At 48.7% G+C, this 26,013-nt stretch overlaps 1 protein-coding gene and 8 non-coding genes across 48 annotated transcripts in view; all 9 read right to left on the bottom strand.

The window, feature by feature from the left end:
* LOC129550201 (uncharacterized) overlaps positions 1 to 26,013 on the bottom strand; it is a 137,260-nt gene that overhangs the window by 26,408 nt on the left and 84,839 nt on the right. For 28 of the 40 annotated variants that reach the window (XM_088829747.1, XM_088829750.1, XM_088829749.1 and 25 more), the window contains 5 exons: positions 18,180 to 18,329; positions 15,742 to 15,891; positions 12,953 to 13,102; positions 10,459 to 10,601; positions 9,266 to 9,379 (listed from right to left, as the gene is read on the bottom strand). In XM_088829747.1, coding sequence (XP_088685873.1) covers positions 9,266 to 9,379; positions 10,459 to 10,601; positions 12,953 to 13,102; positions 15,742 to 15,758 — 424 coding nt within the window. In that variant the 5' untranslated portion in view covers positions 15,759 to 15,891; positions 18,180 to 18,329. Of the gene's footprint in view, positions 1 to 9,265; positions 9,380 to 10,458; positions 10,602 to 12,510; positions 12,933 to 12,952; positions 13,107 to 15,741; positions 15,892 to 17,632; positions 18,127 to 18,179; positions 18,330 to 26,013 lie in introns of those variants that run through there. The other 12 variants (XR_016035682.1, XR_016035681.1, XM_088829762.1 and 9 more) reach the window with 8 other exon arrangements.
* On the bottom strand, positions 5,169 to 5,263 carry LOC129550767 (small nucleolar RNA SNORD116). The gene has a single exon (XR_008684906.1). It is a non-coding gene; the product is annotated as a small nucleolar RNA SNORD116 (small nucleolar RNA).
* LOC129550766 (small nucleolar RNA SNORD116) lies at positions 7,606 to 7,696 on the bottom strand. The gene has a single exon (XR_008684905.1). It is a non-coding gene; the product is annotated as a small nucleolar RNA SNORD116 (small nucleolar RNA).
* LOC129550761 (small nucleolar RNA SNORD116) lies at positions 12,620 to 12,711 on the bottom strand. Its single transcript, XR_008684900.1, has one exon. It is a non-coding gene; the product is annotated as a small nucleolar RNA SNORD116 (small nucleolar RNA).
* On the bottom strand, positions 15,415 to 15,506 carry LOC129550760 (small nucleolar RNA SNORD116). Its single transcript, XR_008684899.1, has one exon. It is a non-coding gene; the product is annotated as a small nucleolar RNA SNORD116 (small nucleolar RNA).
* LOC129550756 (small nucleolar RNA SNORD116) lies at positions 17,847 to 17,938 on the bottom strand. The gene has a single exon (XR_008684896.1). It is a non-coding gene; the product is annotated as a small nucleolar RNA SNORD116 (small nucleolar RNA).
* On the bottom strand, positions 20,345 to 20,438 carry LOC129550764 (small nucleolar RNA SNORD116). Its single transcript, XR_008684903.1, has one exon. It is a non-coding gene; the product is annotated as a small nucleolar RNA SNORD116 (small nucleolar RNA).
* On the bottom strand, positions 23,122 to 23,216 carry LOC129550768 (small nucleolar RNA SNORD116). The gene has a single exon (XR_008684907.1). It is a non-coding gene; the product is annotated as a small nucleolar RNA SNORD116 (small nucleolar RNA).
* On the bottom strand, positions 25,833 to 25,925 carry LOC129550754 (small nucleolar RNA SNORD116). Its single transcript, XR_008684894.1, has one exon. It is a non-coding gene; the product is annotated as a small nucleolar RNA SNORD116 (small nucleolar RNA).

The following is a 26,013-nucleotide window of genomic DNA, read 5'->3' on the forward strand; positions in this document are numbered from 1 at the left end:
TATTTGTAAGGCCTCCTCAGACAGCCATTTTGCTTTTTTGCATTTCTTTTCCATGGGGATGGTCTTGGTCCCTGTCTCCTGTACAATGTGATGACCTCCATCCAGAGTTCATCAGGCACTCTATCTATCAGATCTAGTCCCTTAAATCTAATTCATCACCCTAATCCCAAAACCTGGTAAAGACCCCACAATAAAAGAAAACTACAGGCCAATATCACTGATGAACATAGATGCAAAAATACTGAACAAAATTCTAGCAATCAGAATCCAACAACACATTAAGAAGATCATACATCATGACCAAGTGGGCTTTATCCCAGGAATGCAAGAATTCTTCAATATCCGCAAATTAATCAATGTAATACAGCACATTAACAAACTGAAAAATAAAAATCATGTGAGTATCTCAATAGATGCAGAGAAAGCCTTCAACAAAATTCAACATCCATTTATGATAAAAACCCTCCAGAAAGTGGGAATAAAAGGGACATATCTCAACATAATAAAAGCTATATATGACAAACCCACAGCAAACATTATCCTCAACGGTGAAAAACTGAAAGCATTTCCCCTAAAGTCAGGAACAAGACAAGGGTGCCCACTCTCACCACTACTATTCGACATAGTTCTGGAAGTTTTGGCTACAGCAATCAGAGCAGAAAGACATAAAAAGAATACAAATTGGAAAAGAAGAAGTAAAACTTTCACTGTTCGCTGATGACATGATCCTCTACACAGAAAACCCTAGAGACTCTACCAGAAAACTACTAGAGCTAATCAATGAATACAGTAAAGTTGCAGGATATAAAATCAACACACAGAAATCCCTTGCATTCCTATACACTAATAATGAGAAAATAGAAATAAAAATTAAGGAAACTATTCCATTCACTGTTGCAACGAAAAGAATTAAATACTTAGGAATATATTTACCTAAGGAAACAAAAGACTTATACATAGAAAGCTATAAAACAATAGTGAAAGTAATCAAAGAGGACACTAATAGATGGAGAAATATACCGAGTTTGTGGATTGGAAGAATAAATATTGTAAAAATGAGTATACTACCCAAAGTAATTTATATATTCAATGCAATCCCTATCAAGCTACCAACGATATTTTTCACAGAACTAGAACAAATAATCTCACAATTTTTATGGAAATACAAAGAAACCTCGAATAGCCAAAGCAATCTTGAGGAAGAAGAATGGAACTGGGTAATTAACCTGCCAGAGTCATCATGACAGTATGGTACTGGCATAAAGATAGAAATATAGGTCAATGGAACAAACTAGAAAGTCCAGAGATAAATCCAAACACCTATGGACACCTTATCTTTGACAAGGGAGGCAAGAATATAAAATGGAGAAAAGATAGTCTCTTTAACAAGTGGTGCTGGGAAAACTGGTCAGCCACTTGTAAAAGAATGAAACTAGAATACTCCCTAACACCGTACACCAAAATAAACTCAAAATGGATTAGAGAGCTAAATGTAAGACCAGAAACTATAAAACTCCTAGAGGAGAACGTAGGCAAAACACTCTCCGACATAAATCACAGCAGGATCCTCCAAGACCCACCTCCCAGAATATTGGAAATAAAAGCAAAAATAAACAAATGGGACCTAATTAAAATCAAAAGCTTCTGCATAGCAAAGGAAACTATAAGTCAGGTGAAAAAACAGCCTTCAGAATGGGAGAAAATAATAGCAAATGAAGCAACTGAGAAAGGATTAATCTCCAAAATATACAAGCAGCTCCTGCAGCTCAATTCCAGAAAAATAAATGACCCAATCAAAAAATGGGCCAAAGAACTAAACAGACATTTCTCCAAAGAAGACATAAAGATGGCTAACACATGAAAAAATGCTCAACATCCCTCATAATCAGAGAAATGCAAATCAAAACCACAATGAGATACTATTGCACACCAGTCAGAATGGCTGTTATCCAAAAGTCTACATGCAATAAATGCTGGAGAGGGTGTGGAGAGAAGGAAACCCTCTTACACTGTTGGTGGGAATGAAAACTAGTACAGCTACTAAGGAGAATAGTGTGGAGATTCCTCAAAAAACGAAATAAAACTGCCATATGACCCAGCAATCGCACTCCTAGGCATACATAGTGAGGAAACCAGAATTGAAAGAGAGACATGTACTCCAATGTTCATTGCAGCACTGTTTATAATAGCCAGGACACTCAACCTAGATGTCCATCTGCAGACGAATGGATAAGATAGCTTTGGTGCATTTACACAATGGAGTATAACTCAGCCATTAAAAAGAATGCATTTGAATCAGTTCTAATGAGATGGATGAAACTGGAGCCTATTATACAGAGTGAAGTAAGCCAGAAAGAAAAACACCAATACAGTTTACTAACGCATATATATGGAATTTAGAAAGATACAAATGATAACCCTGTATACGAGACAGCAAAGGAGACAGAGATGTATAGAACAGTCTTTGGGACTCTGTGGGAGAGGGTTAGGGTGGGATGATTTGGGAGAATGGCATTGAAACATGTATGTTGTTATGTGAAATGAATCACCAGTCCAAGTTCGATGCATGTTACAGGATGCTCGGGGCTTGTGTGCGGGGATGACCCAGAGGGAGGACAAAGGGAGGAGGAAGGTGTGAGGGGGGTTCAGGAGCAGGAACTCATGAACACCCGGGGCAGATTCATGTCAATGTATGGCAAAGCCAACCAATATAATATTGTAAAATAATTAGCCTCCAATAAAAAACAAAAAAGTTAAAAAAAAGAACTCTCAAAAAAAAAAAGAAAGAAAGAAAATTTAAAAAAAAATAAAAGGAAGGAGAAAAAAATATTTAAATTGGCAAAAATTCTTGGTTTAAAAAGGTCAATTAAACAACTAAAAAAATAAGAGTAAAAACAAAAACATGAAGTGTGATATTATAAGGTCACACACAACACAAATAAGGGTCAATAAAGGATAGATCAATATAAAAAGTTGTTTTAAATTCTTGCAGCACACCAATTAAAAATGAGAAAGCAGGGCTCTGAAAATGTTTTATAAAGCACTTGACTGAAAACAGTGGCTACTATATCAAAATATAACACATATGACAAATAGTGAAGGAAACAAGTAGGAAAATAAAAAGATGAATAAATTAAAAAATTCATAATACTGATTTACAGAATCTTTATTTTATTAAAATAAAAATGTTCAATGAGCCACATAAAAATAAGAAAAGAAAATGTACAATGATATACCATAGAAAGTCTATACACAACCTGGGGATGGCTACGTTAACTAGGTAAGTTCTCAGAACAAGATTGCTTCTGAACCTAAAGCAAAGATAAAAGTCCTTCACTTGGACCACACAGAGACAGAAAGGAAACGGAACCTATCCAATGCCCAAAGTTGTAAGGCGAGACACCTAAAACAACTGAGTAAATTGATGCGCAGTCTTGCACTTTCGAGAGCCTGTCCCATCAGTGCCCATACTTTAGCAAACCAAGACCTCTTCTAGGACCATGGTGACATCCACAGTCACCAAAACTACAGAACCTTGCAAATTCATAAACCAGGAATATCACTGCCAACCCCAGAGACACCATGAGACCCAGGTCCTCAAGGACCAACGTAACACCCACAGCCAGTACACAACACAACCCAGCAAACAGCGGCAAGCTCTGAATCCACCATGACTTCTCTGGCCTGAGGCCTGGCATTCCAGGGACCATAGGTTTGATGCACCATCTGGTGGCATGATAAAATGACCCCCATACCATACAGCCTCTCCTTGGAAGCTGACTCCCCTGTTTCCACAGGATCGAGCCTAATGACCTCCAGGAAGAGCTCCAAACCTCAGAGAAGGCTAGGTGGGCTGGGTATAGAAATGACCCTATAATGTCCTGAGGAACATCTTTACATTGTCAACACAGGGAGAACCTGGCCAGACGCAGATAAAACAAACACCCCGCCTCATAATTGGCCTCCATGCCAAGACCTGATACAATGCCTTGATGCCAACCACTTGCTGCCACAAAGATCCACCACAAAGCAAGTCAATCAAAGGAGAAGCCAACTGGGGGATGGGTACATGAACCTGCACCCTCAGTGCCTCCTGAAACTGGCTCAAAATGCACCTGAAGGCAACCCAAAGAGTTCAAGGAACCCTATGGACTTGCCAACTGTGCAGGGGTTCATGCACAATTCCTAGTGCATTTCCCACTCCCTTTGCCATTCTCTGTTCCTAGTATCTGCCCACCTCAGGGCAAAGTGCCAGACCCTCTCCTCTACATAGAATTTTTATTTCCTCAAAAATTCTGTTAGACATTTTCCAGGCCCAACCTCTCAAGCCCAGTGGCTGTCCCCCACCAACACCCTGCCCCGCCACACACACACAAGGGGTTTGTGATCTGAGGAGGGGCTGTCAGCTTGGCCTACATCCCAGAGATGGTGGTCTGTTGATTTCCTAAGATCATCAGGAAGAATCTTCTAACATTCATCCCATCTCCACATAGAACATGACAGAGAAGCCCAGTCTATGCAGGGCTCCTGCTCTGACCCTGTGTGTAAAGACTTAGGTATCCTCCAGGGACAAGGCAATAACCTGGAAGAGGCCTGAAGAACTCCATGGCAGGCCAGAGGCCCTAAAAAGCTCCCACTGCCTTTACCACCTGAACTCTCACCCGTGGAAGAAGAACACAGCCCTGGCTACCCTTATGCATCCAGGGATGGCACACACACTGGGGAGAAGGCAATGGCAACCCACTCCAGTACTCTTGCCTGGAAAATCCCATGGATGGAAGAGCCTGGTAGGCTGCAGTCCATGGGGTCACTAGGAGTTGGACACCACTGAGCAACTTCACTTTCAATTTTCACTTTCATGCACTGGAGAAGGAAACGGCAACCCACTCCAGTATTCTTGCCTGGAGAATCCCAGGGACAGGGGAGCCTGGTGGGCTGCCATCTATGGGGTCGCACAGAGTCGGACACAACTGAAGCGACTTAGCAGCAGCAGCATGGCACACTGTCCCTAGCCATCCCCCAGGGATGGGAGTCCCAGACTTTTTTCCAAAATCTCCTCTCCCCACAAGAAAGTCATCACCCTCAACTTGCACAAAATGGCTGCTGATAGCCAATGAGGCAAATGCAATGTGACACCGTATCTACGTTCCCTGTGGGAGCCACATTCAGGACACCAGTTCTGATGAGGAGACAGTAGAGGCTTTTCACACTCATTTTATTTAGATTCCCAAGGTATGCCTTTTTTTGGAGTCATCATCAATTTAAGCATGTGATCAGATTCTGGATCTACGGCTTCCACCCTGAGATGGCCAGGGTCAGCACTGAGGACCCATCAGAACCCAATCATGGGGGAGATAGTGCAGTCAAGCCTCAGGCCATCAGAGCTCACATGTTCCAGGGAAAGCCCAGAATATGAGGGTGCAGCCCCAGCTCACAGAGGTCCAGGCCAAACCACTAGGTTCCCACGAAGAAGTGCCACTTACCACCATGAACATTCCACCATTACCCCTTGGGCTGTATGCCAACATGCCTCCAGGGGTTCCTTTGCCTGACCTCACCTGGAATATGGGAAGGATACCACACTGATGGTTTTGTTCCCTGGGGACTCCACCTGAGTTGAAGCAAGAATTTACATACACACTTGAAGAACATGCATAGGTGCACAGGAGAAAGGGCCAATGCCACCTGGAATACTGGGCTCTATCTTGCCTCTGTTTCACATCCTGCCCCTTGTCTGTGTGGCAGGAGTCAAATGTGAATGCACTGGGGCAAGGACACTTTCAGAGTTGGTAACTATCAGGCCAAAGAAAGGCACTGGTCCATCACATCCCTGGTTTTGGGCACTCCTGAATACTGTGCCTGCTGACACACTTTAAAGGTGTAATTTTTGAACCTCTTGACATACCCAGGAAAACTGGGCCTACCCTGCCAACCTAACAGTCACTGACACTCCAGGGAAACACTCAATCTTGGCACCTAACTTTGCTCACAATGGACCTGCCAACAGGGCAACAAGGAAACTGGGAGCTTACATGAGAAAACGGCACTTGTCTGAAAGTGAGGTCCACAGTGAAAAGTGACTCCTTGGGCCCCACAAGAAAGAGTCTCTGAGGCACACAGGCACTGACTCTGGGGGACTCAAGAGTGCACTTACTTCCTGGTCTACAGCCAAGACAGAGGCCCTTAACTTGGAAAACATGCAAAGCTACTCCAAAACCCAAAGTTACAGAGCTAGACACTTTACATCAACTGGGACACTCACCATGAGGCTTTGAAATTTCTTTAGCCAGGGATATCGCAGCCATAACTCAGAGACATACTGAGACCTAGGTCCTCCAGGAACAATGTGACACCCACAGCCACGCCATGAGAAAACCCAACAAACAGTTGTGACCACAATCCTCACTGATTCTCTGGACTAAGGCCAAGCACGCCAGGGACAACAAGCTCACTGCACCAGCTGGTGGCATATCAAGATGACCCATCCCCAGACAGACTCTCCTGCCCCAAATCCTGCAATCTCTCCTTAGCAGCCAACTCTCCTGTTCTTACAAGGTCCCACCCAATGACCTCTGGGAAGAACTCCAACCTTTAGGAAAGGTTAGGAGAACTGGATATAAAAAAATTTTAGGATGGCCTAAGGAACAACTTCACAAGGTCAACACAGAGAAAATGTAGCCAGATGGGGAGAAAATACACACCTCATGCCTCATAATCAGCAAACAGGCCAAGATATGATACAATGCTACCATGACAAACACTCACCCCCATGAAGACACAAAGTGAAGGAAGTTAATCAAAGAAAGGTCAAATAGGGGATAGTCCCTGAATCTGTTTCCCCAGGCCTTCCAGACACTGAGTACAAATGCACTGAAGGCAACCACAAGAGTTCAGGGAGCACTCTAGACTTGCTGATACCTCCACTCATCAATCCAGCCATGGGTTCATCAACCATTCCAAACACATTAACCACCCTCTCACCTTTCAATTGCCCCAAAATATACCTGCCTCAGAGCCAATGTGCCAGACTCTCCCATTAACACAGAATATTACCTCAATACATTTTCCAGATCCACCCTCCCAAAACTCATGTTCACTCACATACAAGGGGAACACTACCCAAAAAGAGGACAAAGGCTTGGACAACATGCTGGGGACAGTGACTGATGTCCTCCAATCATCAGGAGAAACTTACTCTGTGTCCTTTCTCTCCAGTAGAACATGACATAGAAGACCAATTTAGGCAAGGACTCCTGTCCTGACTCTGAGGGTAAAGATTATGGTTTCCTCCAAGAGACAAGGCAACAACTGAGTGGAGGCATGAACACAGTGGCAGCCCAAAGGCTCTCAAACAACTCCTGCATCCTCTGCTATCTCACTCTCACCCACAGCTGGAGACCACAATCCTGACTGGGCTCATAAACCCAGACCAGACATGCTGTCTGTAGCCATCCAAGGAAGATGGGAGTCCCAGGTCCCTTTCCCAATGGCTCCTCTTCCCATGAGAAAGTTGTCACCCTCAACTTACATAGTGAAGCTGCTGAAGCACAAGGAAGCAAATGCAACATAGCATTCTCTCTATTTTCCCTATGGGAACCACACACTGGAACTTAATTCCAATGAGGAGACCATAGGGACTGCTCATGCATTTTGTTCAGATTCCCAAGGAATGCATTTGTGGGGGTCAACACAATCCTACCATGTGCTCAGACACTGGATGTGGAAAGTTGTGGCTTCTACCTTAGGACTGTAGGCGAGCTCAATCACAGCAGCATCCAGGACCGCCCAGAGCCAAGACAAGGGTAGGAATTGTAGTCAAGCCTCAGGCCATGGGACCTTGAATGCCAGAGAGTAAGAACAGAAGATAAGGGTATAACCCTGGCACCCAGAGGCCTGTAGACAAACCACTAGGCTTTGGGAAAGAACTGCCACTTACAACCGTGGGTGTTCCACCTGTAAACCCATGGGCTGTATGTCCACTCAGATATGGGGGCTCACTAATTTCACCTGGCTTCACCTCCACAAGCCAAGTGTCACAGAATATGCAAAGGGTCACCTGTTGCAATGGTATTCCAAGTTGGTGACTCAAATTAACTTGAGGCAAGAAAATATCTGCAGGCTTGAGGAATAGCAACAGGCACATAGCAGACAGAGGCAATGCTCACATGAGAGTTGAGATTCATACTGCGTCTATGACTCAATTGCTGCAACTCTGTTTGGTGTGTCAGAAGCCAAAAATGAGCACATTGCCACAGGGAAAAATTCAGTGTCAAGGGGCCAGCAGGACGAAGTGCCAATGTTCTGTCAACTCAGTGGTCTTAGACTCTGCAACTCCACTCCTCTTACCGTCACTGACAATACAGTGTAAAGATAACTTCCAAGAAACCCCAGCTCACCCTCAGGGGAAGGAGGCTACCTTGTCTGAACTACCACTGTCCCTCCAGGAAAACAAACACACTCTTGGCACCTACTCTGCTCACAATGGTCTCAGCACCACAGGGAAGGAACAAAGGTATTTGAGAGCTTGCACAAGAATAAGGCCCTCCTTTGACAGGGAGATTATCCATGAAACTAGTTCTTGGGCTGTGCAACAAAGGGGCTCCATAGTACAGCTATGAACAATCTGAGTGGCACACAAGTGTGGCTGCTTCCTGGACTACAGCCATGCTACAAGCATTCAGCTTGAAAAACACAAAAAGCTACAAGCCATTGGAACCATTCTGAAATGCAAAGATGTGGGGCTCCACACTTTACAGCACTTAAGTTACTCATCATGATATATTGCACTTTTTAAGGCAATAACATCACTACAGTGGCCCCGGAGACAACACAAGACCCAGGTGATCCATGACCATCCTGACAGCACAAGCCATGCCATGACAGAATCCAGAAACAGCTGTGGCTGCTGAACCCACGATGATGTCTCTGGCTTGAGGCTAGAAATGCAAGAGACCACAGTGTTGCTGCACCAGCAGGCCACAAAACAAAAAGGCCCCTGGGCCAGAAAGCCTCTTCTGTCCTTAAGACAGCACCCGCTTATGTGGGAAACTGACTCCTCTGTTTTTACCGAGTCCAGCCCACTGAATTCCAGGAAAAACTCCTAAACTTGGGAAAGGATAGGCGGGCTGGATATAGAAATGACACGTGGATGTCCCGAGGCACCACGTGGATGCCATGCACACAGGGAGAAAATGGAGAGATGGACAGAAAACATCCCCTTTGCCTCATAATTGGCCACCAGAACAAGACAAGACACGATACCAACCACTTGTGGATCTGGAGTTCCACCACAAAGGAAACCGATTATGGGAGAGGAAAACTGTTGGATGGTCCATAAATCGGCCACTGTTGTCCTTCCTGATACTCACTCCAAATGCACCTGAAGGAAACACAGAGTCCATGAAACCTGACTGAAAAACTTATCCATTCATCTGCTTACTCACCCATGGGTTCAACCACCATTCTGGGCATATTTCCTGCTGTTCAAGCTTTCCTCACTTCCTGCCATCCACCCGCATCAGGGAAACATGCTGGACCTTCCCATCAACACAGGATTCTGATTTCTTTGGAAAGGCACTAAGGCACCTTCAGATTCAGCCTCCCAACACCAGTGCACACTCACACATGAAATGAAAGAAACAATACAAGGGTCCATCAGCTTGCCCAAACTCCCAGACACTATACTCATTTACTTCTTCAAATATCAGAAGAAAAGTATGTAGCATCCTATTCCCCAGGTAAACATGAAAGTGAAGTCTGGCTGAGGCCACATCTCCTGTTCTGAATCTGAACAAAAACAATTTGTTTTCTCCAGGGGACTAGGCAATGGGCAGGCAGAGGCCTAATGAATACAATGTCAGCCCAGAGGCCTAAAAATGGCTTTCACTTTCTCTGCCATGGCACTTTCACCCACAGCAAAAGACAACAGCTCTGGCTAGTCTCGTGCCACCAGAGACAACACATGGTCTCCAGTCGTCCCCTGAGGATGGGAGACACAGGCCCTTCTCCCCATGGCTCGCCTACACACCACAAGGTTGTCACTCTCAGCTTCCACACTGTTGCCGCTGATGCCCCCGGGAGCAAAGGCAATGTGACCCCGGCCATTCCATCCCTCTGGGAGCCACAGGCTGGACCTTAGTTCCAGAGAGAATATGGTAAGGATTGGTGGCTCGTTTTGTCAGATCTTCCAGGCTGCCTTTGTGGGGTTATCATCCATCCAAGTGCGTGTGCTCAGATGCTGAGTGAGCAGAGTCAGGACCTCCGTTGGGAAGGCCAGCAGGCTCAATCACATCAGCAGCTGGAGCTGCACGGATCCCAGCCAAGAGGCGGGAGCCACAGCCAAGCCTGTGGGCCCTGGGACCTTGCGTGCCCCATGGAAAGTACAAAGGTGAACAAGCAGACACCACACACAGAGCCCTATGGCCAAACCACCAGCTTTATGCAAAGAAGGGCACTTACAGCCATTGGTGTTCCACCTGTACCACCACGGGTCGCGTGTCCAGTGGCGGCTCGTAGGCCTCAACTTTCCAGGTTGGGAGTCATGGAATATGTGACGGGTCCCCCAATGCCAATGGTCTTCCATCCCGGGCCACTCAATCTGGCTTGAGGCAAGGAAACACATGCAAGCTTGAGGAACAGAGACAGGCATACGGGGGAAACAGGCAAGGCCCCTAGGAGCATTGCCCTCGTACTTGCATCTACCATTCAATTGCTGCACCTCAATCTGGTATGTCACAAGCCAAACATGAATGTGTTGGCATGTAGATTGCTTCAGATTCAAGGGACCATCAGGACAAAGAGCAGCAATCTGCCAACTCCCTGGTCTTTCTCTCCCCTATGCCATTCCCACCAACACAGCTTAACGATGTCCTCCATGAATCCCCAAGATGCCCTCAGTGGAACAGGGACCCCTTGGTCTAATAGCCACTGCTGTTCCAGAGAAACACACCACTCTAGGCACCTAGTCTGCTCACAAAGAGCATGCCAGCATGGGAAAGGAAAAAAGTTTCTGAGGGTTTCTAAGAAAATAAGGCCCTTCTCCGACAGGGAGCCTATTGATGAAAAATGGCAATTTAAGTCCCATGACAAAGGGGCCCCATTGGATACCTGCACTCAGCCCAGCTGACACACGTGCATACTTGCTTCCTGGCTGAAATCAATACTACAAGCTCTTCCTTGGACAACATGAAAAGTAATAGGCCATTGAACCATTTCAGAACACAAAGATGTCAGAGCTCCACTAACAGCAACTAGGTCACTTGCCATGCTGCCTTGTTCCTTGTAAGCCAGTAACATCACTGCTCTGAACCCGGACACAAGACTTAGGTTGTCCACAACCATCCTGACACCACCAGCCACAATATGACAGGACTCAGCAAACAGGCATGACAACTGGGTGCACATGACATCACTGGCCAGAGATCAAGCAAGCAGGAGAGCAATGCATTGCTGTACCAGCAGGTAACAAAATGAGCCTCATGCCAGACAGCCTCTCCTCCACTTAAGCAGCACTGCAGCTGCTCATGGGACAGCCCATTCCCTTGTTTTCACAGGGTTCTGCCCATGGATTGCCAGGCAGAGCTCCTTAATTCAGAAAAAAATAGGAGGGATGGGTATAGAAACAACGCTGGGAGGTCAGGAAGCACATCTTTATGCTGTGCACATGATGAGAACGTGGTGAGGTGGACAGAAAATATCCCCTCTGCCTCATACTGGCCCCCAGAGAAAACAAGACACAATGTCACGATGGCAAGAACTGAAGGCTCCAGACATCTGCTGCAAAGGAAAGCGACCATGGGAGAGGCCAAGTGTTCAAGGTTCATGAACGTATGAATCTGCCACTGCAATCCTTCCCCACACTCACTCCAACTGTATATGAAGGCAACCCAGACTTCAGGGACTCTGACTGAATAGCTGGTCCATCCACCCACCCATCCATTCATGGGTTCCACCACCATTCGAGGTGCATTTCAAGATCTCCGAACTTTGCTCTCCCCCAGCATCCACCCACCTCAGGGCAATGTGCTAGTCCTTCTTTGACACACGATTTTTATTCACAGAAACACTCTAATGCAATTTCCAGGCCCAGACTCCCGACATCAGTGCCCATGCACACCAACCAAAGAAACAATCAGATGAGGGGCCCTCAGCTTGGCCCACCTCCTGGACACTCTGCCCACTGATCTTCTCTCAATATCAGGAGAAAACTACACAGCAACCCACCCCCCAGAAGAACATGACACAGAAGCCTGGCCAAGGCCACAACTCCTGTTTTGACCCTGAGTGAAAACTCTGTGCTATCCGCCAGGGACCAGGCAGTGGGCGCACGGAGGCCTGACAAATTCAGTGGTAGCCCAGATGCTCTCAAATGGCTTCTGCTTCCTCTGCGACCCTCACTCTCATCCACACCAGGAAACAAAAGACCTGGATAGCTCATGCAAAGAGGGACAATTCGTGGTTCCCAGTCATAACCCTAGCATGGGAGATGCAGCCCCTTCCCCCATGGCTCACCTCCACATCACAAGGCTGTCACCCTCAGCTTGCACACTGTGGCTGCTCACGCCCCAGGGAGCAAACGAATGTGACCCTGGCCCTTCGATCCCTCTGGGATACACGTGCTGGACCTCAGTTCCGATGAGGAGACGGTAGGGGTGGCTCACTCATTTTGTTCAGATTTCCAAGGAATGCATTTGTGGGAGTCATCATTGATCCAAGCACGTGTGCTCTAGGTGCTACATGAGCAAAGGCACCACCATCCCAGGAAGGTCAGGGAGCTCAATCAGGTCAGCATTCAAGATTGCACAGATTACAGCCATGGGACAGCAACTATAGCCAAGCCTTGGGCCCTTGGACTTTCCATACCCCAGGGAAACCCCAGAAGGTGAGGGCACAGATCCCATGCCCAAATCCCTGGGACCAAGCTGCTACGTTTCCTCGAAGAAGGGCTGCTTACCGCCATGGGTGATCCACCTGTACATCAAAGGACCAATTGCCCAGAAGCCCCTGGGGGCTCGCATGCCTCGTCTTGCCAGGACAGTTGTCATGGAATATGCGACGGGTTCTCTGTTGCAAACAGTCTTCCATCCTGGGCCACTCAAGGGCACTGGCTTGGGGTGAGAAAACACACACATGAGTGAGGAAGAGCAACAGCCTTACTGGGGAAAGAGGCAAGGCCTCCAGAAGTGCTGTCCTCATTCCTGCATCTAGCATTCAATTGGTGCACCTCGGTCTGGTGTGTCAGCCATCAAATATGATGCGTTGGTGTATGGATACCTTCAGAGTCAAGGGGCCTGAAAGACAAAGACTGACAATCTGCCAAATCCCTGGTCTTGGGCCCTGAAATTCCATTCCTCATGCCGTCCTGGCCAACACAGCTTAAGGATGTCCTCTATGAACTCCTGAGACACCCTCAGGAGACTGGGGCTCCTTGGCCTAACAGCCACTCTCCTTCCAGGGAAACACACCTGCTCTTGGCACAAACTCTGCTCACAATGGACTGCCCATCACAGGGAAAGATAAAAGGTACCTGAGTGCTTCCACAACATTAAGACCCCTGACAGGGAACACATCCATGAAAAATGTCTTTTCAGCCCTGCAACAGAGGGGCCCTGATGGACATCTACGCTTAGCCCAGTGGACACACGAGCATACTTTGCTTCCTGACCAAAACCATGCTAGAAGGACTTCCTTAGGCAATATGAAAAGATGCAGGCCATTGGAGACTTCCTGAAGTGCAAAGATGCTGTGGCTCTACCCTTTACAGCAACTGGGTCACTTGCCATGCTGCCTTGCTCTCTGTTAAGGCAGTAACATAACTGCTGTGAACCTACACACAGCATAAGACTCAGGTCGACCACAACCATTCTAACACTACCAGCCAGGTCATGACACAAACCAGTAAAGAGGCAAGATGATGACACATCATGACACCTTGGCCAGAGGCCAGGCAAGCAGAAAAGCACAACCTCGCTGAACCAGAAGACTGCACAACAAAATGAGCCCCACAGCAGACAGATTCCCCTGCCCTTAAAACTGCAGACACTCACAGGAGCATCTGAATCCTATTTCCATGGGATCCTAACCTCTGAGTTTGGGGAATAGCTACTAAACTTGTGCAAGGATAGGTGAGTTAGGTATAGAAATGACAATGGGATGTCCTGAGGCACAGCATCATTCCATGCACAAGGGGAGAATGTGGCAGGATGGAGAGAAAATATCCCCTCTACCTAATACATGGCCTCCCTGATAGATAGTTGGTAAAGAACCTACCTTCAATTTAGGAGACCGTTGTTTGATTCCTGGGTTGGGAAGATCCACTGGAGAAGGAATAAGCTACCCACTACAGTATTCTTGGGATTCCCAGGTGGCTCAGATAGTAAAGAATCCACTGGCAATATGGAAGACCTGCGTTCAATCCCTAGGTTGGGAAGATCCCCTGGAGAAGGGAAAGGCTACCCACTCCAGTGTTCTGGCCTGGAGAATTCCATGGAATGGATAGTTCACACTTGGCCCCCAGGTTAGGACAAGAAACAATGCCATGTTGGGAACCACTACTGGCTCCGGAAGCCTGTCACAAAGGAAACCAATGATGGGAGAGGCCAACTGTTGGATGGTCCTTGAACATATGAATCTGCCACTGTGATCCTTCCCCACACTCACTCCAACTGTATATGAAGGCAACCCAGACTTCAGGGACTCTGACTGAATAGCTGGTCCATCCACCCACCCATCCATTCATGGGTTCCACCACCATTTGAGGTACATTTCAAGATCTCCGAACTTTGCTCTCCCCCAGCATCCACCCACCTCAGGGCAATGTGCTAGTCCTTCTTTGACACACGATTTTTATTCACAGAAACACTCTAATGCAATTTCCAGGCCCAGACTCCCGACATCAGTGCCCATGCACACCAACCAAAGAAACAATCAGATGAGGGGCCCTCAGCTTGGCCCACCTCCTGGACACTCTGCCCACTGATCTTCTCTCAATATCAGGAGAAAACTACACAGCAACCCACCCCCCAGAAGAACATGACACAGAAGCCTGGCCAAGGCCACAACTCCTGTTCTGATCCTGAGTGAAAACTCTGTGCTATCCGCCAGGGACCAGGCAGTGGGCGCACGGAGGCCTGACAAATTCAGTGGTAGCCCAGATGCTCTCAAATGGCTTCTGCTTCCTCTGCTACCCTCACTCTCATCCATACCGGGAGACAAAAGACCTGGATAGCTCATGCAAAGAGGGACAATTCGTGGTTCCCAGTCATAAACCGAGCATGGGAGATGCAGCCCCTTCCCCCATGGCTCACCTCCACATCACAAGGCTGTCACCCTCAGCTTGCACACTGTGGCTGCTCACGCCCCAGGGAGCAAACGAATGTGACCCTGGCCCTTCGATCCCTCTGGGATACACGTGCTGGACCTCAGTTCCGATGAGGAGACGGTAGGGGTGGCTCACTCATTTTGTTCAGATTTCCAAGGAATGCATTTGTGGGAGTCATCATTGATCCAAGCACGTGTGCTCTAGGTGCTACATGAGCAAAGGCATCACCTCCATCCCAGGACGGTCAGGGAGCTTGATCAGGTCAGCATTCGGGACTGCAAAGATTGCAGCCTTGGTGCAGCCAAGTTTCAGGCCCTGCGACCTTGAATGCCCCAGGGAAATCCCAGAAGGTGAGGGTGTGAATCCCATGCCCAGATCCCTGGGGCCAAACCACTAGGTTTCCTCAAAGAAAGGTCACTTACTGCCATGGTTGTTCCATCTACACACTCAGGGGCCACTCGTCCAGTTGCCTCTGGGAATTCACGAGACTCATCTCAAGAGGCTGGGTATCATGAAATATGCGATGGGTAACCTGTTGCCAACAGTCTTCCATCTCGGGCCACTCAACCTGGCTTGGGGCGAGAAAACACATGCATGTGTGAGGAAGAGCACCAGGTGTACGAGGGAAAGAGGCAGGGCCTCTGGGAGCATTGCCAATCATTCTGACATCTACCATTCAATTGCTGCAACAAGGTGTGCTATGTAGGCAGCCAAACAGGGATGTGTTGGTGTGCGGATGCATTCAGAGTCAAGGGACCATCAGGACAAAGAGTGCCAATCTGCCAACTGCCTGGTTTCAGGTCTGCAATTCCACTCCACGTACCGTCCCTGCCAACACAATTTAAGGATGTCCCCCAAGAACCCCGAGACTCCCTCAGGTGAATGGGCCCCCCTTCACCTAATAACCACTGACCTTCCAGGGAAACATACCCACTCTTGGCACCTACTCTGCTCAGAACTGACTCATCAGCATGGGAAAGGATAAAAGGTACCTGAGGGCCTCCATGACATTAAGCCCCTTCTGTGATATGGAGCATATCCACAAAAAATGGCTCTTTCAGCCCCATGACAAAAGGGCCCCAATGGACTCAGCCCAGGTGACAAATGAGCGTGTTTTCATCCTGGTCAACAGCCATGCTAGAAGCCCTTCCTTGAACAACACGAAGAGCTACAGGCCACTGGAGCCATTCCAAAGCACAAAGATGCTGGGGCTCCACCCTTTAGAGCAACTGGGTCACTTGTCATGCCACCTTGTTCTTTTTGAGCCAGTAACATCACTCCCATGAGCCCAGACACAATACGAAACTCAGGTCATCCAAGACCATCCTGAAACACCAGTCATGACACCACAGAACCCAGCAAAGAGGCACAATGATTGAACCCACGTGACGCCTCTGTTCACAGGCTCGCAGGAGAGCACAGCCTTACTGCTAAGCACCATGCCAGAGAGCTTCTCCTGTGCTTAAAATGTAGCCACTCATCTGACTCCCCTATTTCCACAGGGTCCTGCCCCCTAATTTCTGGGAAGAGCTCCTAAACTTGGGCAAGAATAGGTGGGCTGGGTATAGAAATGACACTGGGATGTCCTGAGGCACAAATTCACTCCATGCACATGGGGAGAACATGGCAAGATGGACAGAAAACATCCCCTCGGCTTCATACGACCCCCAGGCCAGGACAAGGTAAGACAGGTCTGCAGCAAAGGAAACCAGTCATGGGAGAGGCCAACTGTTCAGTGGTCCATGAACCTATGAACCTGCCACCACAGTCCTTCCCCACACTTACTCCAAGCAAACCTGAAGGCAACCCAGAATTCAGGGAACCTGACTGACTTGCCAATCCACCCACCTGCCCATCCATCCATGGGTTCCACCACCACTTGAGGTACATTTCACGATCCCCAAGCTTTGCTCTCCCCTGGCAACTGCCCACCTCAGGGCAATGTGCAGGTCCCTCCTGTTGACTCAGGACTTTCATCCTTGGAAATGCCCTAATGCATCTGCAAGGCTCACCCTCCCAACACTAGTGCCCACTCACATACCAACCAAAGAAACAATCAGTCGAGAGGCTATCAGCTTGGCCCACCTCTTGCACACTCTGCCCAATGATGTCCTCTGACTATCAGGAGAAAACTATGCAGCATCCTGTCCCCGAGAAGAACATAACATAGAAACTTGGCCAAAGCCATGACTCCTTTCCTGACCATGAGTGAAAACACTTTCAGGCGAAGGCAGTGTGGCCGACAAACTCAATGGCAGTCCAGATGCTCTCAAATGGCTTCCACTTCTCTGCTACCAATAGACTCATACATACCAGGAGACAAAAGCCTTGGCTATCCTCATGTAACCAGAGATGACTCGTGGTCCCTTGCCATATCCCGAGGTTGGGAGGTGAGGGCATCTTCCTCAAGGCTCACTTCCATACCACAAGGCCATCACCATCAGCTTGCACACTGATGGCTGCTGATGCCCCAGGGAGAAAATGCAATGTGACCCTGGCCCTTCGATCCCACTGGAAATCACGTGCTGGACCTCAGTTCCGATGAGGAGACGGTAGGGATGGCTCACTCATTTTGTTCAGATTTCCAAGGAATGCATTTGTGGGAGTCATCATTGATCCAAGCACGTGTGCTCTAGGTGCTACATGAGCAAAGGCGCCACCATCCCAGGAAGGTCAGGGAGCTCAATCAGGTCAGCATTCAAGACTGCACAGATTGCAGCCATGGGACAGGAACTACAGCCAAGCCTTGGGCCCTGGGACTTTGCATACCCTAGGGAAACCCCAGAAGGTGAGCGCACAGATCCCATGCCCAGATCACTGGGGCCAAACCACTAGGTTTCCTCGAATGAGGACCACTTACCTCCATGGGTATTCCATCTGTACACCCAAGGGCTGAATGCCCAACAGCCCCCGGGGGCTCATGCTCCTTGTCTCACCAGGGTGGGATTCACGGAATATGTGATGGGTTCCCTGTTGACAATGGTCTTCCATCTTGGGCAATTCAGTCTGGCTTGAGGTGAGAAAACACATGCATGCATGAGGAGGAGCAAGTATACAGGGGAAAGAGATAAGGCCTCCAGGAGAGTTGCCCTCATTCTTGAATCTACTATTCAACTGCTGTACCTCGGCCTGGTATGTCAGCAGCCAAATATGAATGCATTTGCACATGGATACCTCCAGAGTCAAAGGGCCATCAGGACAAATAGCACCAATCTGCCAACTCCCTGGTCTCAGGCCTTGCAATTTCTCCTCTTTTGCCATTCCCACTGAAAGCTTAAGGATGTCCCCCAAGAACCCTGGAGACACCCTGAGGGGAACTGAGCCCCCTTGGCCTAATAGCCACTGCCCTTCCAGGGAAACATATCTACTCTTGGCACCTATTCTGCTCACAATGGACTTGCCAGCACAAGAAAGGATAAAAGGTACCTGAGAGCTCCATGATAATAAGTCCCTTTTCTGATAGGTTGGATATCCATGAAAAAAGGCTCTTTCAGCCCTGCAACAAAGGGGTCCCAATAGACACCTGCACTCAGCCTGGTTGACACATGAGGGTGCAGGCTTCCCAGCCAACAGCCGTGCTAGAAGACCCTCCTTGAACAGCACAAAGCCACAGGCCATTGCAGACATTCTGAAGTGCAGAAATGCTGGGGCTCCACCCTTTAAAGCAACTGGGTCACTTGTATGCTGAATTTCTCTTTGTAAGGCAGTAACATCACTGCCATGAACCCAGACACATCATGAGAATCAGGTTGTCCATGACCATCTGGACACCATCAGCCATGCCATGACAGAATCCAGGAAAGAGGCATGATGAAAGAATCCACATGACGCCTCTGGCCACAGGCCAGGAACACAGGAGAGCACAGCCTTCCTGTGAGCCAAAAGACAAAATGAGCTCCACGCCAGACAGCCTCTCCTGCCCTTAAAACTGTCCACTCACATGGGCCGCCAACTCCCCTTTTTCCACAGGATCCTGCTCCCTGATTTCTGGGAAGAACCCCTAAACTCGGGCAAGGATAGGTGGGCTGGATTTACAAATGACAGTGAGATATCCTGAGGCACAACTTCACGCCAAACACAAGGGGAGAACGAGGCAGAATGGACAGAAAATATCCCATCTTCCTCATACTTGACACCTTGGCCAGGACAAGATATGACACCAGACTGGAAACCACTCCCAGCTCCAGAGGTCTGCCACAAAGGACCTACCACAGGAGAGGCCAACTGTTGGATGGTCCATGAACCTATGAACCCGCCAGCATGGTGCTTCCCCACATTCACTCCAACCTTAACTGAAGGTAACACAGACTTCAGGGAACCTAACTGAGTCACTGATCCATCCACTCACCCATCCACCCATGGTTTCCACCATCATTTGAGGTGCATTTCACACTCCCCAAGCTTTGCTCTGCCCCAGCATCTGTACCCCCTCTCAGGGCAACATGCAGGTCCTTCCCATCGACACAGGATTTCCATCCTCAGAAATTCTCTAAGGCATCTGCCAGGCTCAGTCTCCCAACACCAGTGCTCATTCAGACAATAACCAAAGAAACGGTCAGAAGGGCCATCGGCTTGGCCCACCTGCTGGATTCTCTGACCACTGACCTCCTCTGAATATCAGGATAAAATCTGCAGCATGCCTTCCTGGAGAAAAAAATTACATCGAAGCCAGCTGAGGCCAAAACTGCCGTATGAATCATGAGTGAAAAACTTTGGCTTTTCTCCAGAGCACCAGGCAATGGGCAGCAGGGGGATCAGTGAAACTCAATGGCAGATCAGATGCTCAGATGCTTCAAATGGCTTCAATTACCTCTGATAACCACACACACAACAGAACAGAGGACAACATCCCAGGCTAGATTATTGAAGCCAGAGATAAACTGAACTCATTTATAAGGGCCATCCAAAGAAAGAAGACAACCAAATGGACGTGACCCAGGAACTGTATGCATGTGTGTGACCAAGTCTAAGCTGGCCCTAACTGATAACTAGCCCCAACCTTAGCTTCATGAGAGGCAATGTGCTAGAGCTCAGTATTGATGAGGAGATGGTAGTGAGTTCTCACTCATTTTGTTCAGATTTTCCAAGGAATACATATGAAAGTTGTTATCATCGATCCGAGCATGTGCTGCTTTGCTGCACACCTCAGCAGGGCAGGCAAGGCTGCTCCAAGAAGGAGCCAATGACCTGGGAGTCTTCCAGGAGCTGGGAGAATTCAGAGCCCCCAGGCTTCTTGGCAAGAGGAAAAGTCTATTCATACTTACAGGTACTCAGGCAATCCCAGGAAGCCCTAAATCCATGATACATCTCGGGACAGGGGAAGGTGTACCAACCTTAGTGATCCAAAAAGCAGAAACTGCAAGCTGTTCTGCCACACTTCTCGCAGGACTCTCTTGCACCTCCATTCACTGAATCACAGGCAGGGATACTTCTAAGCTACAGTCATACCTGGCAACTTCTCCAGACAAGTCGAAGGAAAGTACAAGCATGCTTCAAATGTGCACCCGGGTTCTCAATAAATAATATCGGTGTCCACGGGTTCCCTGGGGGAAAACCTGCATCTGCTTCTGAACTGCCTCAATCCCTCATGTATGACTGGATACCTATCTATAGCACAAAGGTAGGAAATTATCTTAAAGTTTCTATTGGTGTCTGTCTGACTGAGTATGTGTGCGTGGCAGGAGATTTGATGTGGGTCTGAGTGTGTGTGTTCCAGTGTACCAAGAAGAATGTGCCTCAAGACTCTGGGTGTGCCTCTGAAACTCTTTCTGGGTGTCTCCAGGACTCACAGTCCCACTGCAAAGGCCTTGGTGTCTTAACCCACACACCTTCACCACAGAGTCCGACCTCCTGCTGTCCAACAAAATGGCAGATGACACCTGCCACTGTCCACAAGCCCCATGCAAAATTTAACCCTGAGGGGCTGCTGAAATAGGGCATGGGTTGATGATCTCTGTGACCCACTCCCTCTCACTATGAACATGAACCTGACTGCGCAAGGTCGCCTGGCAGAGCAACTGTGTGAATGCCATGTACCATGAGACATGTCAGCTAAAACTATAGCTCAGGTGTCCATGGTCACAAGACCCACCTCCTTCTGGATCAAGGAAACTTGCCCCAAGAAGGTCAAAAGTATTGGGAACATGACCCTGAGGCAGATATGGCCCACCATTCCCTAAAAGGGCAAAATCATTCAGGGCATGAGCCTCTTCCTGCTCAGGGAGTCTAATCACTCTCCAGGACTCTGCTGGAAAGTGCAAGATGGGACCTGGTCTTTCTCAGGTACCAGGATCCAGGGGTCACTCCCACAGAAACTGGGCCCCTTTGCCAGCCAGATAATGATCAGATCCACAGCCTGCAGGGCCCTCAGAACCAACCACACCCAGGAAAAACTCCTAAAATAGATTCCTGCAAATTGAACTCCTCCATCCACCCCCAGTGCAGCTCACCCCCATCAGAAGCCTTCTGCTCACAAAGGGACATTTAGTACTCAGAAGACCAACAGGGAGAAGGTGGTCTTTGATTATGGTGACACCACACCATTCTGCCCAGCATCCCTTCTCTGCTACACAAAACCATCAAGTGTTCACAGAACACTAAGCCTGCTTCCAGGAAGACTTGAGAAGAACTTCCAGGGAAAGACCTTTGTTATGTGAAGTTTCCCTCAACAGTGCCAGGGGAGTCACTTGCTACATCATGGAGAAAGCCTTGGTATGCCAACCAAAGATGAATCTCTAAAAACCACAGGACTCCAAGGTTGATACTTCTCTGCCTGGGTGGCGAACAACTGGGTGCCATCTGGGCGGTCCAGCTGGTCCCATCTTTAGGAACTCATACACCATGCAAATTCCAGGCCAAAAGGAAAAACAGACATGTGCAAAGATCTCATTTCCGCCCACACTAGCTGGCTGTGAGGCCTTGGTAAGTGGAATTCTTCATGGCACCAAATATACGCTTTGCAAGTCCTTCTTCTGGCAGTGGGCTACCAAGGCCACAAAGGTCACCTATCACCAAGCCTGCCAGGCACCAAAATGCCCTCTCCTCTGTACCCAGCCGAGGGCAGCTCCAAAAGAACCACAGTATGGAACACTGAAAACACAAAGTCTGTGCCTGCAGCCCCAGTGGATAAATCGTCCCAGGAAATCACACTGCACTTTTCCTCACCTGCACAACCATTCTGCTCTAGGCCTCTGGCCGACCTGCAGGAGGAATGCAAGACTGGGACCACCGCACAGTCCACAGTAGCCTCCAAGTCACAAGCGTGTGACAGAATATGCAACACAGGAACTGCCAAGGGCAGAAATGAGGCCTGTTGCCTTTCACCCCTGCCACCATTTGACTAGGTCCCTGCAAACGCTACAGCCCACAGGGCACTCAAGAAATCTCACCAACCCAAGGGGCCTCAACAGCTAGGACCTCAGATCTGACCTGAGGCTCCAAGAAGAAACTACAGAATCTTCCTCACTTTGGCTTCCACATCAACACAGCCCCAACTAGCACACTTGCAGCAGGATCCGGGACAAAATGCACATTTTCAAGCCAAGAGCTCAACAGGCCTAAGCCAGGATCTACTCTGACTCCTGGCATCACTGGTCAGGCCAGACATCTCCCGTGAACTTCAGTGGCCTTGACCTCAGACCTTGCACTCCAGGAAAACCACATGAACATCTTACACAGCCCACACTTAGAAGGGAGCCTTGCAAATGGCAATGACCCTGGTGCTCTATGCATGTATGTGACACAGTAAAAGCACCCCTTACTGCTAATTAGTGCACACTTAGCCCCAGGAGAGGCAACGTGCTGGAACTCACTGTCAGTGAGGAAACAGTAGTGAATTCTGACTCATTTTGTTCAGATGTTCCCAAGGAATGCAAATGAGAGTGTTGTCAATAGATACAAGCACTCGCTGACTCGCTGCCCACCTCAGGAGGGCAAGTAGGGCCAATCTCAGGAGGAGCCAGTGACCTAGGAGTCCTTCAGCAGCCAGGGGAATTCAGAGCCCTAAGGCTTCTTTGCATAATGGTCCCTCCATACATTCAACTACTCAGGCAGTCCCAGGAAACCCTAAATCCATGAAACATCTTGTGGTAAGAGAAGGCACCATCCTCAGTGATCCAAAAAGCAGTGAAAGGAACCTGGGCCTGTCAACTTCTCGGCAGACTCCCTTGCACCTTGAGGTACTGTCTCACATGCACGGTTTCTTGTCCTGGATGACAGACAGTCATACCCGAGAACTTCTCCTGACAAGTGGAGAGAAAGCAAAGGAACGTTTCAGATGTGTACCCGAGTTCTCACTGAACAATGTCGATGCCCATGGTTCCCTAGGGGAAGGCCTTTATCTGCTTAGCCACATGTATCGATCCCCTACCTAGGACTGGATAAATATGTGAGTATGAGTGCATCAAAGTAGGTTCAAGAGCGAGTGGGTGTCTCTCTGACATGGGTGGCAGGTTATGCGATGTTGGCCTGAGTGCATGTGTTCTGGCATACCAACAAGGATGCACCCCCAGGATTTTGGGTGGGTCTCAAACTCCTTCCAGATATCTCTGTGTCTCAGAGATCCATGCAAAGGCCTCGGTGTCTGAACACGCATGCCATCTATACGGAGTGTGGACCTCCCACCCTCCCACAAAATGGAGTAGATGCTTGGCACCTTCCACAAGCCCCACGCAAAATTTCACTGAGGGGCTGCTGACACCGCCTCTAGGCTCCCGATCTTTATGACCACTCTATCTGACCAAAGCATAGGAATCAGACCAAGCAAGGTCATGCTGCAGAACAACTCTGTGAATGCCACAGAGCTTAAGACTACACCAGGAACTACTTCAGCTCAGGTGTCCTTGCCCACTAGTTCCAGCTCTACTTAGAGTAAGGAAATTTTCCATTAGAATGACAAATGTATGGTGAACTTGGCCCTGGGGCTGATGACCCATCATACCCTCGAAGAGCAAAAGAATTCAGGGCATGAGTCTCTTCCTGCCCAGTGAGTCCAATCACTCTCCAGGGATCCAACGGTAAGTGAAAAACAAGAGGTGCTTGTCCTCAGGTACCAACATCCAGGCATCGCTCCCACAGAAACAGGGTCCCTTGCCTGACTAGAACAGGTTAACATCCACAGAGTACAGGCCCTGGGTACTGACCATAAAGCAGGGCTTGGTCCAAATTGAACACTCCTGCCCTAAATAGCGACTCTCCCATATCAGAAGCTTCCAGGGCTCTGTTCACACAGAGACAACCAGCACCCAGCAACAGGAAAAAGGTGGGCTTTGACTACGGTGACATCACGCCATTCCGCCTGGCACCTTGTGTCTGCCATGCAAGATCACCAAGTGCACGGAGATCACTAAGGTGGTGGCAGGAAGACATAAGAAGACCTGTGAGGGTAAGACCTTGGATGCGCCAGGTCTCCTGCCATAGTGCCAAGGGAGCTGCTGGCACCTACACCGAGGCAGCCTTGGTATACCAACCAATGACCAATCTCTACCACAAACAAGGGCCTTCAAGGTTATTCACTGCAAGGGGGGCGAACACCTGGGTGGATCAAGGCCGACTAGCTGGACCCAAATTTTAAGAAATCACATACTTTGCAAACTCCAGGCTGAGGGGCCAAATGGGGGCCAAGGGGCATGTACGCACACCATATTACCACCCACAGGGCTGGCTCCATAAATTCGATTAGTGCAACTTTTCAAGGCACCAAAGATATGAATGAAGAGTCCTTCCTCTGGCATTGGACCACCAAGGCCACGAAGGTCACTATCACCGAGCCTCCCAGGCACCAGCAATGCCCTGTCTCTGTACAAAGTTGGGCAGCTCCAAAAGGACCATAGTATGTATCACTAAAAACCCAACAACAGTGCCTTCAGCCTCAGGGGACAGATAATCCAAGGAAATCACACTGCACTTTTCCTCACCTGCACAATCATTCTGCTCTAGGCATCTGGCCAACCTACAGGAGGAATGCAGGCCTGGGACCACTTCACAGTCCACAGCGACCCCCAAGACTCAAGCATGTGACAGGAGTTGCAATTCAGGAACTGCCAAGGGCAGAAATGAGGCCTATTAACTTTCACAATTGCCACCGTTCCCCTAGGTCCCTGCAACCGCTGCAGTCCACATGGCACTCAGGAATCTCAGCAACCCAAAGGGCACCAACAGCGAGGATCTCAGATCTGACCTGGGCCTCCAATCAGAAGCCACAGAAGGGTCCTTGTTTCAGACTCCACATCGCCACTGACCCAACAAGCCCACTCGCAGCAGTAAACAGGAAGAAATGAACGTTTTTGAGCCAAAAGCTCAATTGTATGAGGCCAGTATCTACTGTGACACCTACCATCACTGGACAAGCCTGATGCCTCTATGCTCCTCAGTGCCCTTCACCACGGACCTCGCATTCCAAGAGATACTCCAACATCTGTACATGGCCCACCCTCAGACAGGAGCCTTGCAAATGGTTGGAGATGCCCTCACTGCTAACCAGCCCCACCCTTAACGCCAAGGGAGGCAACGTGCTGGACCTCAGTTTCGATGAGGAGACGGTTGTGAGTTCTCACTCATTTTGTTCAGATTTTCCAAGGAATGCATGTGAGGGTGTCATCATCGATCCGAGCATGTGCTGGCTCGCTGCACACCTCTATGTAGGGCGGGCAGGTCCACTCCCAAGAGGAGCCAGTGACCTGGGCGTCCTCCAGCAG

Source organism: Moschus berezovskii, chromosome 21, assembly GCF_049115385.1.
Source record: "Moschus berezovskii isolate FMDL1 chromosome 21, NW_MosBer_1.0, whole genome shotgun sequence".
Taxonomy (NCBI): domain Eukaryota; kingdom Metazoa; phylum Chordata; class Mammalia; order Artiodactyla; family Moschidae; genus Moschus; species Moschus berezovskii.